Source organism: Oenanthe melanoleuca, chromosome 25 (assembly GCF_029582105.1).
Source record: "Oenanthe melanoleuca isolate GR-GAL-2019-014 chromosome 25, OMel1.0, whole genome shotgun sequence".
Classification (NCBI taxonomy): domain Eukaryota; kingdom Metazoa; phylum Chordata; class Aves; order Passeriformes; family Muscicapidae; genus Oenanthe; species Oenanthe melanoleuca.
Window position 1 is genome coordinate 1,935,318 of NC_079358.1, and position 12,828 is coordinate 1,948,145.

At 64.7% G+C, this 12,828-nt stretch overlaps 1 protein-coding gene across 2 annotated transcripts; it reads right to left on the bottom strand.

Moving 5' to 3' along the window:
* Positions 1 to 4,176: 4,176 nt before the first annotated feature.
* SEMA6C (semaphorin 6C) lies at positions 4,177 to 12,370 on the bottom strand. 2 transcript variants are annotated; one of them, XM_056510929.1, is made up of 18 exons: positions 12,152 to 12,370; positions 11,018 to 11,199; positions 10,823 to 10,937; positions 10,258 to 10,315; positions 10,120 to 10,176; positions 9,071 to 9,172; positions 8,790 to 8,880; positions 8,581 to 8,703; positions 8,226 to 8,314; positions 7,478 to 7,695; positions 7,080 to 7,205; positions 6,853 to 7,008; positions 6,475 to 6,711; positions 5,952 to 6,098; positions 5,666 to 5,743; positions 5,518 to 5,573; positions 5,293 to 5,334; positions 4,177 to 4,978 (listed from the first exon to the last, which is right to left on the bottom strand). In XM_056510929.1, exons 2-18 carry the CDS (start codon positions 11,139 to 11,141, stop codon positions 4,206 to 4,208), a joined length of 2,592 nt encoding a protein of 863 aa, XP_056366904.1. In that variant the 5' UTR covers positions 11,142 to 11,199; positions 12,152 to 12,370; the 3' UTR covers positions 4,177 to 4,205. The 2 variants fall into 2 exon arrangements, with proteins under 2 accessions (XP_056366904.1, XP_056366903.1); XM_056510928.1 differs by lacking the exon at positions 12,152 to 12,370 and adding an exon at positions 11,811 to 12,096.
* Between the last annotated feature and the right edge of the window lie 458 nt (positions 12,371 to 12,828).

The window sequence follows — 12,828 nt, forward strand, 5'->3', positions numbered from 1 at the left end:
CCGTTCTCTTCCCCACAGCTAAGCATTTTTTTTCCTAGAGACAAGTAATTTAAATTGTTGAAGCTGCTGGTGCCACAGCAGCCATTCCTTGACCCTGGTGCTCGAGTGTTTTCCTCTCTGGCACCCAGCACAGGTCAGGTCCCAGTTTCCTGCTCTGGGAGCAGGATGCAGCCAAGGGAAGGGGCAGGGAAGGAAGCTCTGCTTTTAATTTGTGTGCTGGTCTTTACTCATGTGCACAAAATACAATTATTAAGGCTGGGAGAGATCATCAATCCGCCCTTCAAGTGGACTTGGTGGCCTTGGGGGTTGTTTGGGCCTTCCAGCCACGCTGGGTTTACCCTGGCAGCTTTGTTTGGCTGAGCTGCAGCGTTGTTTTCTTTCTCCTGCTAAAACCTGCTGTATTCCCACATTGTTCTCCCTAATCCCAGGAGTCTGGAGCCACACACTCGAGCCTTTCCCCTCCGGTTTCTATTCAAGGAAGAGAGGAGGAAACCCTGTCTCCTTTCTCTGGCGTGTGCTTTCATCCCCGAGGTGAGAGGGGGGAGTGGTGCAGCAGAGGCCGTGGGTGGTGCCACCCCAGAGCCACAGCGGGGCTCAGTCCCGAAAGGAGAGGGTTCCAGCTGTTCCAGCTGTTCCTCCCACGCTTCAGCCACGCTGGAATATTTCGGGTTTTTCCTGCAAGCCCGACGCCCTCAGGAGCAGAAATGCCAAGCTGGCCGTTGCCTCTTTGGCAGAGGCTGTTCCTTTATCCTGTGGGGAACGTCCCAGTCTGGTGATTTACAAACTCCAAGCTTTTCTTCCATCATTTATCCCCGACCTGGTGCTGTTAATATCAGTTAATATCCAAACGGGGCTCAGCAGAGCAGGCCCAGCTCCAGAGCTCTGGTTTGTTCCCTCAGGGATGTCATTCCCAGCCTCACCCACTGCCACAATTCCTGCAGCGTGTCCCAGGGATACTCCATGGTTTGGATTAACTTGGGCAGGAAAAGAGGCTTAGGGAGCAGAGCCGGGTTACATCAGTCCTGTCTGTTTGCAGACTGCTCAACAACTCTTTTCTAAAGCTGGTAATTATTCTGAATTATTTGCCAAATTGCTACAAATCATTCCTGGCTGGGGACCCGCCAGGAAGACAAAGGGAGAACTGTTTGGGTGGCGCTACCTTCAGTCACTCACATGAGCTTTCTCCTCTCTGCTTGGCCAAATTCTGCCTTCCCAAAGCAAAAACTCATGTTTACAGATTTAAAATATTTACTCTCTGGAAATTTGCAGCTCTTGAATGTGCTTAAAGCTGTTTGGGAGTTTAGGAGAGCTTTCTGTTCCTCTCCTTCACCCTGTCTGGGCTGGAAGTTCCATTTTCTTTTTCCTCTCACATGATTCTTTTTAAGGTGAAAATTCTTGACTTTGGATTCTGTCAGCCCCATTGGGGTTGGGAATTTCAGATTGGGAATGGTCTCCTCCTAAAAGGAGAATAACTCCAAAGAGCACAGGGTGGACACAGTGCTTTGACCTGCAGAGATTGGAAACTTTTCCACAAAATTTCACCCAGCCAGGTGATCCCACAGCTCATTCTGGGATGTCAATACCTGCATTGTTGGGAATGCAGAAATCCCCCGTGCCAGATCCAGAGCAGCTGGATTAGTGCTGAGCTGCCTGGGAATTCCAGACCTTGTGCAAGGACCTGCAAATCCCAGGGACCAGACCCGGAATGGCAACACAAATATTCTCTTGGTGTGTTGCTTTAGATATTTGCAGAGGTGTGGAGGGGTTTTTTCCCTTTCATCCATGATTTCCTCCTTCCAAAACTGTTGCTTTTTGGGTTGATGCAACATTGAGTTTTTGTCACATGGAGCATCTTGCTGTCAGGGAAAACCACCCTTCACCTGCTTGTTTCAGGAAGAATTTGAGGGAGTTTTTCATCAAAACACCTGAAATAAAAAATTCTATTGTTTTACAATATTTATGTAAATATTCTACTTCCCACACTGGCCAGTGGTGTAAACTGGTGGCACATGAAACCAGACATGACAGCCTGGGAGTCTGGTTGTCTTTGGAGATAAAAATGTCGCTTTTTTAAACTAACATTTCTAATTTTAAATACCTGAAACCATTTTTAACATGCAACTGATCTGCATGATCCTTCCCCACTGCCACCCTCAATTATTGCCATCCTCCTCCCCAAAACAGGTGATTTTGCAAAAAAATCCCTTCAGCTGGGATCAAAGCTTCCCCTTTGGAAGAGGAAATGAAAAATGAAAAGTCCAGGTGGCTCATGGGAGCTGGTTTGGGTTATTTTTGGAGGGATGAAGCTGAGGATGGTGTCACCTTTGGGAGGGGAACCCCCAAATTCATTTCTGGAAGTGTCTGTGTATCAGAGCCGACCAAAACCGAGAAGGATTTGATCTTTGCCTGGAATGCAGCCCCCAGCTCTTCCACAGAAAAACACCAGCAGCTTTGCAGCCAAGAGCAGCATTTTTGGGTCAGTAAATTCCCTCCCACGGGAGCCCAGGCCGGGCTGTGCCGTGTCAGGGACTGGGAGCCCGAGCCTGCGTGGGCCAGGGAGTCCTGAGCACAGTCTGGGGTTCATTAGAACAGTCTGGGCTTCATTAGAACAGTCTGGGGTTCATCAGCACAGTCTGGGGTTCATTAGAACAGTTTGGGGTTCATTAGACACAGTCTGGGGTTCATTAGAACAGTTTGGGGTTCATTGGCACAGTTTGGGGTTCATTAGAACAGTTCGGGGTTCATTAACAGGTTCATTAGCACACTTTGGGGTTCATTGGCACAGTCTGGGGTTCATTAGACACAGTTTGGGGTTCACTGGCACACTTTGGGGTTCATGGGCACAATTTGGGGTTCATGGGCACAATTTGGGGTTCATTAACACAGTTCGGGGTTCATTATCAGGTTCATTAGCACACTCTGGGGTTCATGGGCACAGTTTGGGGTTCATTAGCACAGTCTGGGGTTCATTAACAGGTTCATTAATAGGTTCATTAGCCACTTTGGGGTTCATTAGCCACTTTGGGGTTCATGAACAGGTTCATTAGCCACTTTGGGGTTCATTGGCACAGTCTGGGGTTCATTAACAGGTCCATTAATAGGTTCATTAGCCACTTTGGGGTTCATTAGCCACTTTGGGGTTCATTAACAGGTTCATTAGCCACTTTGGGGTTCATTAGCCGCGTTTCCCTCCCTTCATCCCCATCCCCTTCCTGGGGCAAATTAATTCTTTGATTAATCTGGACGTTTGTTCTGATTGCTGTTCTGATCGCTCTAAATCGGGGACAGGTTCCCTGAGCTGTGGGACAGGGACACCGGGGCCTGTGGCCCCTTTCCTACCGAGGAAACGCGCTGGGATGTAGCAATGTCACCATTGTTTTGTTCTCTTTTTTATTACAATCCTGCGCCACTGTTGCAGTGCCCTGGCCCGGCCCTGCTCCTACACAGTAGGACGGGCTGGGCCGTGTGTCCCCCGTGGTGTCCCCAAGGGGCGACAGCAACTCCCACCCCCCAAACAGAAAATAAATTAGAATTTAAAAAAAGCAAAAGCAGGGGGATGTGAGACACGGAAACCTTGTCACAGCAGTATGGGGACAGGGGGATGGATCCCGGTCACCTCTGCTGGGAGACACAGGGACCCATCGCCCTGCTGGTGACACCAGGACCATCCTGGTGACACGGGGACCGTCCTGGTGACACGGGGACCCTGATGGCTCTACAGGGAGCTGGCCAGGGGGACCGTACACCCAGGCAAGGGACGGTGACAGCCCGGGGTCCCCTCAGCCACAGCGAGATTGTCCGGGGGGTCTCAGAGCTGTCCCGGGGGTCTCTCAGGGTGTCCCGGGGGTCTCAGGGCTGTCCCGGAGGTCTCAGGGCTGTCCCGGGGGTCTCTCAGAACTGTCCTGGGGGTCTCAGAGCCGTCCCGGGGGTCTCTTAGGGCTGTCCCGGGGGTCTCAGGGCTGTCCCGGGGGTCTCTCAGAGCTGTCCTGGGGGGTCTCCCAGGGCTGTCCCGGGGTCTCTCAAGGTGTCCCGGGGGTCTCTCAGGGTGTCCCGGGGGTCTCCCAGGGCTGTCCCGGGGTCTCTCAGGGTGTCCCGGGGGTCTCAGGACTGTCCCGGGGGTCTCTCAGAGCTGTCCCGGGGGTCTCAGAGCTGTCCCGGGGTCTCTCAGAGCTGTCCCGGGGGTCTCAGGGTGTCCCGGGGGTCTCTCAGGGTGTCCCGGGGGTCTCCCAGGGCTGTCCCGGGGCCGCGGGCAGCAGCAGCGGCTTGGGGAGCAGGGGGGGTTTCAGGGACAGGGAGCGCTCCAGGAGTCCGTGGCGGGGCGCCCAGGCCGAGCCCCCCGGGGTCCCCAGCGAGTGCATGCGGGTGAGGCCCCGCGCCGGCCCGGGGGGGCTCACCGGGACCCCCCCCAGCGAGTGGCTCTGCGCCAGCGGCCGCCGCGGGGCCGGGGGGCTGTCGGGGGGCAGGTCCACCCGCAGCGGGGCCCGGTCGTGGGGGCCCAGCGGGGCCGCGGGGCCCGCGCAGCGAGGCAGGACCCGGTTGGCGAAGGAGCCGCTGCTCGCGGGGGTCCCGGGCCACGCCGAGCCCCCCTGCAGCCGCTGCACAAGCTCGGGGGGGCCCGGCCCGGGGGGCTCCGCGGGCTCCGGGGCTGCGGCGGGGCCGCGCCGGGGCTCCCGGGGCCGGGGGGCGCGGGCGGGGGGCAGCGCGGGGGGCTCCGGTTTGGGCTGGGGGTCGGGGTCCGGTTCGGGTTCGGGCTCGGCCCGCGGGGGCAGAGCCGGGTACAGGCGGGGCACGGGCGGCGGGGCCGGGGTCCGGGGGGCGCACGGCGGCTCCGGGGGGGCTTTGGGGACGGCGGGGCGCTGGCAGCAGGTGGCCACCAGCCCGGTGGCCAGCGCTCCCAGGGCGAAGGCGCCCAGCACGCAGCCCACGAGCACCGGCACCGGCACCGTGGCTTCGGGCTCCGGCCCGGGGTGCCGCACCCCTGCGGGACCTCCCGTCAGAAACCCCCCGAGACCCCCAGCTCCCACTCACACCCCGGCTCCCCCTCCGTCCGTGGGCTCCCCCCTCATCCTCTCCTGTTCCTGGGGTCCCTCCTGGTCATTGGGGTCCCCCCACCCCAGCGTCCTTCCCCTTCCCTGGGGTCCCTCTCCTGTCCCTGGGGGGTCTCTTACTTGTCCCTGGGGCCCCCCCGACTCCACAGTCCCTCCCCAAACCCTGGGGTCTCTCGCCCACCCCTGGGACGCCCCTCCCTTGTCCCCAGGGTCTCTCCCCAGGGTACTCAGCAATGTCACTGACCGTGGGCCAGGTCCCCGTCCTCGTCACTGTCCCGTGCAGCCCCTGCGAGAGGAGAGCGGGGTCGGGCCAGCCCCCCTCGTGTCCCTTGGACCCACTCGTGTCCCCCCCACGCCCTCCCCATCCTCTGGCATCACCCACGCGTGCCAGAGCCACCCCATGACCTCATCTCTCCAGAAACCCCCGAGCATTCCCACGTCCCCAGTGTTCCCAGTGCTCCCAGTTCACCTTGGCAGCTCCCGCTGATGCCGAGGGATCCCTCCGTGTCCTGCTGGAAGCCACTCCTGGGACACAGAGGGGACATCACCCTGTGCCCCCGGCGTGTCCCCGCACGGGGCAGGGCCGCGGGAGGTGGGACACAGGGAGGGACACTCACGGCAGGTCCTCGGAAAAGGGGACGCAGCCCCTGGAGGGCAGCCAGACGCAATAGGGGTCCCGGGCGGCCAGGCAGCTCCTGCGGGACACGGGGACACCGCTGGGTCCGTGTCCCTGTGCCCGTGTGTCCCCTCCCAGCCCTCGGACACCTCCGTACCTCGCACATCCTCGTGCCTTTGCCACTCCTGTGCCGCTGTGCCCTCGCACACTCCCCTTGTACCCCTCGTTCCCTTGCACCCCCACCATCCCCGCGCCCCCCGCCCCCCGAGCCCCCACTCCCCGCTCACCCTCGGCAGGAGCCGTGGCGGCCGCAGCGGCTCAGCGGCAGCCGCAGGAGGCACCCGGCGAAGGCCACGAGCAGCTCCCGGCCCGGCAGGTGCAGCTCCAGCCCCAGCACCCGGCTGGGGACCCCGGCCCCGCGCGGGCTGCGGCACCTGCACCCCACGGCACGGGGTGAGCACCCCAAATCACCACAAATGCCCACGGCACCGGGGTGAGCACCCCAAATCCCCACAGCACGGGGATGAGCACCCCCAAATCCCCACAGCACCCGGGGTGAGCACCCCAAATCCCCACAGCACGGGGATGAGCACCCCCAAATCCCCACAGCACCCGGGGTGAGCACCCCAAATCCCCACAGCATCGAGGTGAGCACCCCAAACCCTCACAGCATTCACAGCCCCACAGTGCCCAAAACCCACCCCCCAATCCCCCCAACCCCTCAGTGCCCCCCAGCACTCCCAGTACCCCCCTAGCCCCCCAGCCCCCCGAGATCCCCGGAGCCCTGGGCCCCCCCTGCCTGGCGCTCACCGCCCGGGCTCGTAGAGACTGATCTCCTCCAGCAGCAGCGCCGTGTCCCCGCTGTCCCCGCTGTCCCCCCGCTCTCGGCTGTCCCCCGGTGCCGCGGTGCCCCCGCGGCGCTGGGTGACCTCGGGCCGCTGTGCAGCTGCCAGGACCTTCAGCACCCGCCCGTCCTCGGCGCCCAGGAACAGCACGGTGCGGTCGCCGCGGGGCCCCGCGCCCGTGTCCGCGGCCAGCTGTGTCAGCCTGCGGCGGGACACGGGGCACAGAGCCTTGGACAGGGACCCTCCCCGCCTCGCAGCGCGCTGAGCCTGCTCGCATGAGCTATTCCCTGTCCCCAAGGCCACCCCACCCCCGCGGCCACCCTGTCCCCGTCCCTGTGCGTACCTGGTGCCGGTGCGGGTGAAGAGCGGCCGCCCGCCCGCCGGGCTCACGGCTCCGTGCAGCAGCGGGTGCTCCTTGGCGAACAGCAGCGTCTCGTCGGGAAAGTCCCCAGAGGTGACAACAGCGGCCGCGGGTCCCATCCCGGCGCAGCAGCCCGGCCTGCGGCACGGCCGGTGAGGGACGCGCTGTGTGCGGCCCCCGGGGCGGTCCCGGTGTGGCGGGGGGGTTACCTGGGCTGAGGGACCCTGTCCTCCGGCACTGCGCTCCAGGTGGCCCCGCGGAGCTCGGCGAAGGGACCCTCGAACGACCGCTCCACGTCTGCCAGATAGAAGGCGCAGACGGCCGAGCCGGGGATGCTGCGGTGACAGCGGGGAGGGGACAGGGTGGTCTTGGTTCGACCGCGGCCTCTCCGTGTCCCACGTGTGTCCCCGTGCCCTGTTCCCCTCTGTGCTGTCCCTCTGTGTGCCCATGTGAGCCCCTCATGTCACCACCCCCCCGCCCCACATCCCCGTGTCCCCCTGTCCCCCTGCCCCACATCCCCCTGTCCCTTGTCCCCTGTCCCCGTGCCCCCCTGTCCCCTGTCGCCCGTGTCCTCTGTCCCCCGTGTCCTCTGTTCCCGTGTCCCTGCCTGTTGGGTTGGGTGCCAAAGAGGGCGAGGACAGCGGGGCGCCCGTGCAGGGTCTGCGGGGGTGTCACGGCCTCCAGGACATCGAAGTAGAAGACGGTGTCGCCGGGCACGGAGCACTGCAGCCGCACCTTCAGGAAGGACGTCCAGCGCCGCTCCAGCACCCGCGGGGACCCGCCGCGGTCATTGCGGCACACGCGGGCCACGCGGGCCACCAGCACCTGCACGGGGACGGGCTCAGCCCCTGCACACCTGGGCTCAGTGCCTCACACCTGGGCCACCAGCACCTGCACGGGGACGGGCTCAGCCCCTGCACACCTGGGCTCAGTGCCTCACACCTGGGCCACCAGCACCTGCACGGGGACGGGCTCAGCACCTGCACGGGGACCGGCTCAGCACCTGCACGGGGACCGGCTCAGTGCCTCACATCTGGGCTCAGTGCCGCACACCTGGGCTCAGTGCCTCACACCTGGGCTCAGCACCTGCACGGGGACCGGCTCAGCCCCTGTACACCTGGGCTCAGTGCCTGCACACCTGGGCTCAGTGCCTGCACACCTGGGCTCAGCACCTGCACAGGGACCGGCTCAGCCCCTGCACACCTGGGCTCAGTGCCTCACACCTGGGCCACCAGCACCTGCACGGGGACCGGCTCAACACCTGCACAGGGACCCGGCTCAGTGCCTCCCCTGGCTCAGCTCCAGGGTGGGGGACCCCTGGGTGCTCCCCCCGTGCCCCCCGTGCCCGCACCCACCTTGCCCAGGGCGCTGAGCTCCACCGCCACCTCCCTGAAGAAGAAGTAGACGTAGGGGCCGTAGGGCAGCACCTGGACAAAGTGGGGTTCTGGGGGGGCCAGGGGAGGTCAGAGGGGCCATCAGACCCCGCCACCTCCTGTCCTTGTCCCCAGCCCTTGTCCTCAGCCCCTCCCCTCCCTCCTGTCCCACCCCTCCATGTCCCCATGGGTCTGTACCCCCAGATCGCAGCCCTGCACCCCCTGCCCCCTCCCCACATCCCCCCACACCTGTAACCCCTGCCCCCCTCCCTCCTACACCCCTGAACCCCCCTCCCACCCCCAGAGACCCCCCACCCCCGGAGCCCGCCCGGGGTACCCTGCAGCCAGCGGGAGCTGTATTTGAGGGTGCGCAGGGGAGCCTGCCCGGGGCTCAGGCTGCGGTAGATCACGGCATCGCTCGCCTGGAAATCCGCCACCGTGGCCGAGTACAGGCTGCCATCTGCGGGGTGGGGGGGGGGGACACACCGGGTCACCCCCGCGCCCCCCCGGCCACCCCCGTGTCCCCCCCGCCTGCCCGGCACCCACCGACAAACAGAGCCACGATGCTTTGCTTGGCGTCAAAGGGGCACCGCGCCTGGCCGCTGACCTCGTCACCCTGCTGCGCCAGGCTGCTCACCTGGCGGGGGGGACACGCCCAGAGGCCGTGAGACCCCCCCCAAAACACTCATCACCCCCTTGTGCCATCCCCAACCCCAGCACGGACGTGGCTGAGAACTCCCCACACTCTTCACACAGCTGGGAGCGGCCCGGTGGGGCCGAGACCCCCCAGCTCACCCCACGCTCCCCCCGCAGGCTGCGACCCCCACCTGGTAGGTGCGGCACAGGGGGCTGAAGGCGTTGGTGCCGCAGGCCAGCAGCGTCTCGGCGTCGCGGGGCACCAGCACCCGGATGTAGTTGTGACACTCGTCCTGTGGGGAGGACGCGGGGGGACCCCGGCGTCACCACCTTCCCATTGCCCGAGACTCTGTTTGCCCCGTGTGCCTTCGAGCCCTGCACCCCACACTCCTGCACCCCAAATCCCCACACCCCTGCACCCCAAATCCCCAAACCCCTCCACCCCAAATCCCCACACTCCTGCTCCCCAAATCCCCAAACCCCTGCACACCAAATCCTCACACTCCTGCATCCCAAATCCCCAAACCCCTGCACCCCAAATCCCCACACTCCTGCACCCCAAATCCCCACCCTCCTGCACCCCAAATCCCCACTCCCCTAACTCCTGCACCCCAAATCCCCACACTCCTGCACCCCAAATCCCCACACTCCTGCACACCAAATCCTCACACTCCTGCACCCCAAATCCCCAAACCCCTGCACCCCAAATCCCCACCCTCCTGCATCTCAAATCCCTAAACCCCTGCACCCCAAATCCCCACACTCCTGCACCCCAAATCCCCAAACCCCAAACTCCTGCACCCCAAATCCCCACACTCCTGCACCCCAAATCCCCACACTCCTGCACACCAAATCCTCACACTCCTGCACCCCAAATCCCCAAACCCCTGCACCCCAAATCCCCACCCTCCTGCATCTCAAATCCCTAAACCCCTGCACCCCAAATCCCCACACTCCTGCACCCCAAATCCCCAAAACCCCAAACTCCTGCACCCCAAATCCCCACACTCCTGCACCCCAAATCCCCACACTCCTGCACCCGAAATCCCCACCCTCCTGCATCCCAAATCCCCAAACCCCTGCCCCCCAAATCCCCAAACCCCAAATCCCCACACTCCTGCACCCCAAACCCCTGCACCCCAAATCCTCACACTCCTGCACCCCAAATCCTCACACTCCTGCTCCCCAAATCCCCAGATCCCCAAACCCCTGCACCCCAAATCCCCACGACGCCCCTCACCTGCCGCCGGCCCCGCATGGCGCAGTTGTCCCTGTCCCGCGTCTCCCAGGTGAGGTGCTGCCAGGTGAGACGGGGGCTGGGGTGAGTGGTCGCCCCCCGTGTGCCCCCCTTGTCCCCGCGGTCGCCGCTCGCCCTTACCCGCTCCGGGTACAGCGTCCCCTTGTCCTGCCGCAGGTCGAAGGCGTAGATGTGGTCCCTGGGGGGAGCGGTGGGTGTGAAAGGGGACACGGGGACACCGGGGTGGGCAAAGGGACACGGGGACACCGGGGTGGGCGAGGGGACACCGGGGTGGGCAAAGGGACACGGGGACACAGGGACACCACGCCCGTCACATGCACCAGGGACTGCGGGGTCACGCACGGGGCAGAATGGCGGGGCCCGAGCACTGACATGGGAGCACGAGTGTGCAAATCCTTGCACAAGGATAATGGAGCACGAGTGTGCAAATCCTCGCACAAGGACAGGGGAACACGAGTGTGCAAATCCTCGCACAAGGATAATGGAACACGAGTGTGCAAATCCTCGCACAAGGACAGGGGAACACGAGTGTGCAAATCCTCGCACAAGGATAATGGAGCACGAGTGTGCAAATCCTCGCACAAGGACAGGGGAGCACGAGTGTGCAAACCCCCGCCGAGCCTGGCGGATGCTCGGGCCCCGCACCGGGAGCTCCGTCCCGCGCACCGGGCCCGGCCGCGCTCACCGGGCAGCCACCAGCAGCGTCCCGTTGAGCCGCAGCATCCGCTGGAAGTCCAGGCCGAGCCGCGCCGTGCCGTTGTCCCCCCGCAGCCCCTCGAAACGCGGGTACGCGGCCGTGGCTGGGACGGCGGGGACACCCCGGGGTCACCGCGGGGACACCCCGGCAGCCCCCGAGCCCCCCCGAGCCCCCCGAGCTCACCTGCCAGCCCCACGGTGCTGCGAGCCGCCAGGTCCCGCGGGAAGGGCTGGGCGGGAGCCGCGGCCAGGAGGAGGAGGAGGAGGAGGAGGAGGAGGGGGACGAAGGGCAGCGGGACCCCCGGCATGGCGGGTGGGGCTGAGAGCGACCCCCCCGCCCCGCCCCGGGCTGCGAGCGGGGGGAAACTGAGGCACGGGGATGGAGGGGCGGAGTGGGGACAGTGTGGGGACAGTGCTCCCAGTGTCCCCAGTTCTCGCAGAGGTCCCCAGTGCCCCCGTCCCAGTGCTCCCAATGCTCCCAGTGCTCCGGGAGCCGCTGCCCGCAGTGCCGGGACACTTCCCTCAGCACAGCAGAGCACCCACCCGCACCCCAAAACACCCCACCTACACCCCGACACCGCTCTCACAGCGCCCCAGGTACCCCCCAACACCCCCGCGACACCCCCACAACAGCCAGCGTCCCCCCCAAAACACCCCAAAACACCCCAAAACCGCCCCGTCGCAACCCTCCATTGCCCCGTGCAGCGCCCTGCACACCCCCGGCCCCGACACCCCACAGCACCCGACCTACACCCCAAAACTACCCCAAACCACCCCAAAACCAGCCAAAACCACTCAAAACCACCCAAAATCACCCAAAACCCACCCCAAAACCCACCCCAAAACTACCCCAAACCACCCCAAACTCACCCCAAACCCGCCCCAAACCCACCCCGTCCCCACCTGCCCCGGCGCTCCCCACCCGCCGCCCCAACACCCCCCAACCCCCGCCCCTCGCGACCCCCGGCGCTCGGTACCGGCTCCGCTCCCCGCTCGGTGCCGAGCGGCTCCGCCCCGGAACGGGCCGGGACCGGGCACCGGCCGGAGCGGGGCCGGGGCCGGGGGCGGGACCGGGGACCCCCGCGGGACGGCGCGGCCCCGCCGCGGGACTCCCCCCGCCGCCGCCCTATAGATAGGCGTTAATCCCCGTTAATGAGCTGATCCTCATTAACTGCCGAGGGACGCGGGGCGGGGGTTTGCACGCGCGTGTGCGCGGGCACGGCTGTGACACCTCCCCCCACTGCCGGTGCGCGCTCCCGCGCGAGCCCCCCCGGCCCACCCGCGTGTCCCCCTCTGTCCCCAGGGTGGGACTTGTCACCTGCAGCACCGCGTGGCCACTTTGCTCGCCCGAGTGGCCACCGAGAGCTGCTGGGAGTTACTGGGACGCACTGGGACACGCTGAGCTGTCCGGTCCCCGAGTGTCACCGGGGCGCAGAGGGGACCCTGGGGACACCCCCAGACTCGGGTGGGGGGTCCCGAGGGGGCGGGCACGGGTGACACCTGCTGGCACCGGCCGGAATGGCGCCTGTCGGGGACCGGGTTGGCAGCGCTGGGGACACTGCGGTGTCCCCGGAGTGCTGATGGTGTCCCTGAGGGGTGGCAGCAGCCCCGGGGGATGACAGTGTCCTCAGTGGGGGAACACGGAGGACATGGACACACGTGGGGGACACACGGGGACACGCACAGGAGACGGGGGACACACAGGAGATGAGGGACGCGCAGGACACGGGGGACACGCACGGGACATGGGGGACACAGAGGACGTGGGGGACACACAGGACACGGGGGACACGCACAGGACACGGCGGACACACAGGAGATGGGGGACACACAGGAGAGGGGGGACACACACGGGACATGGGGGACACACAGGACACGGGGGACACGCACAGGACACGGGGGACACACAGGAGATGGGGGACACACAGGAGAGGGGGGACACGCACGGGACATGGGGGACACACAGGACACGGGGGACACACAGGACACGGGGGA

Coding starts and splice junctions, on each gene's coding strand:
- SEMA6C (XM_056510929.1), bottom strand. CDS start 11,141: ATGCCGGGGGTCCCGCTGCCCTTCGTCCCCCTCCTCCTCCTCCTCCTC. Junction 10,177..10,257: donor GGACGCTGTACCCGGAGCGG/GTAAGGGCGAGC, acceptor CTCACCTGGCAG/CACCTCACCTGGGAGACGCG. Junction 5,574..5,665: donor CCCTTTTCCGAGGACCTGCC/GTGAGTGTCCCT, acceptor TCTGTGTCCCAG/GAGTGGCTTCCAGCAGGACA.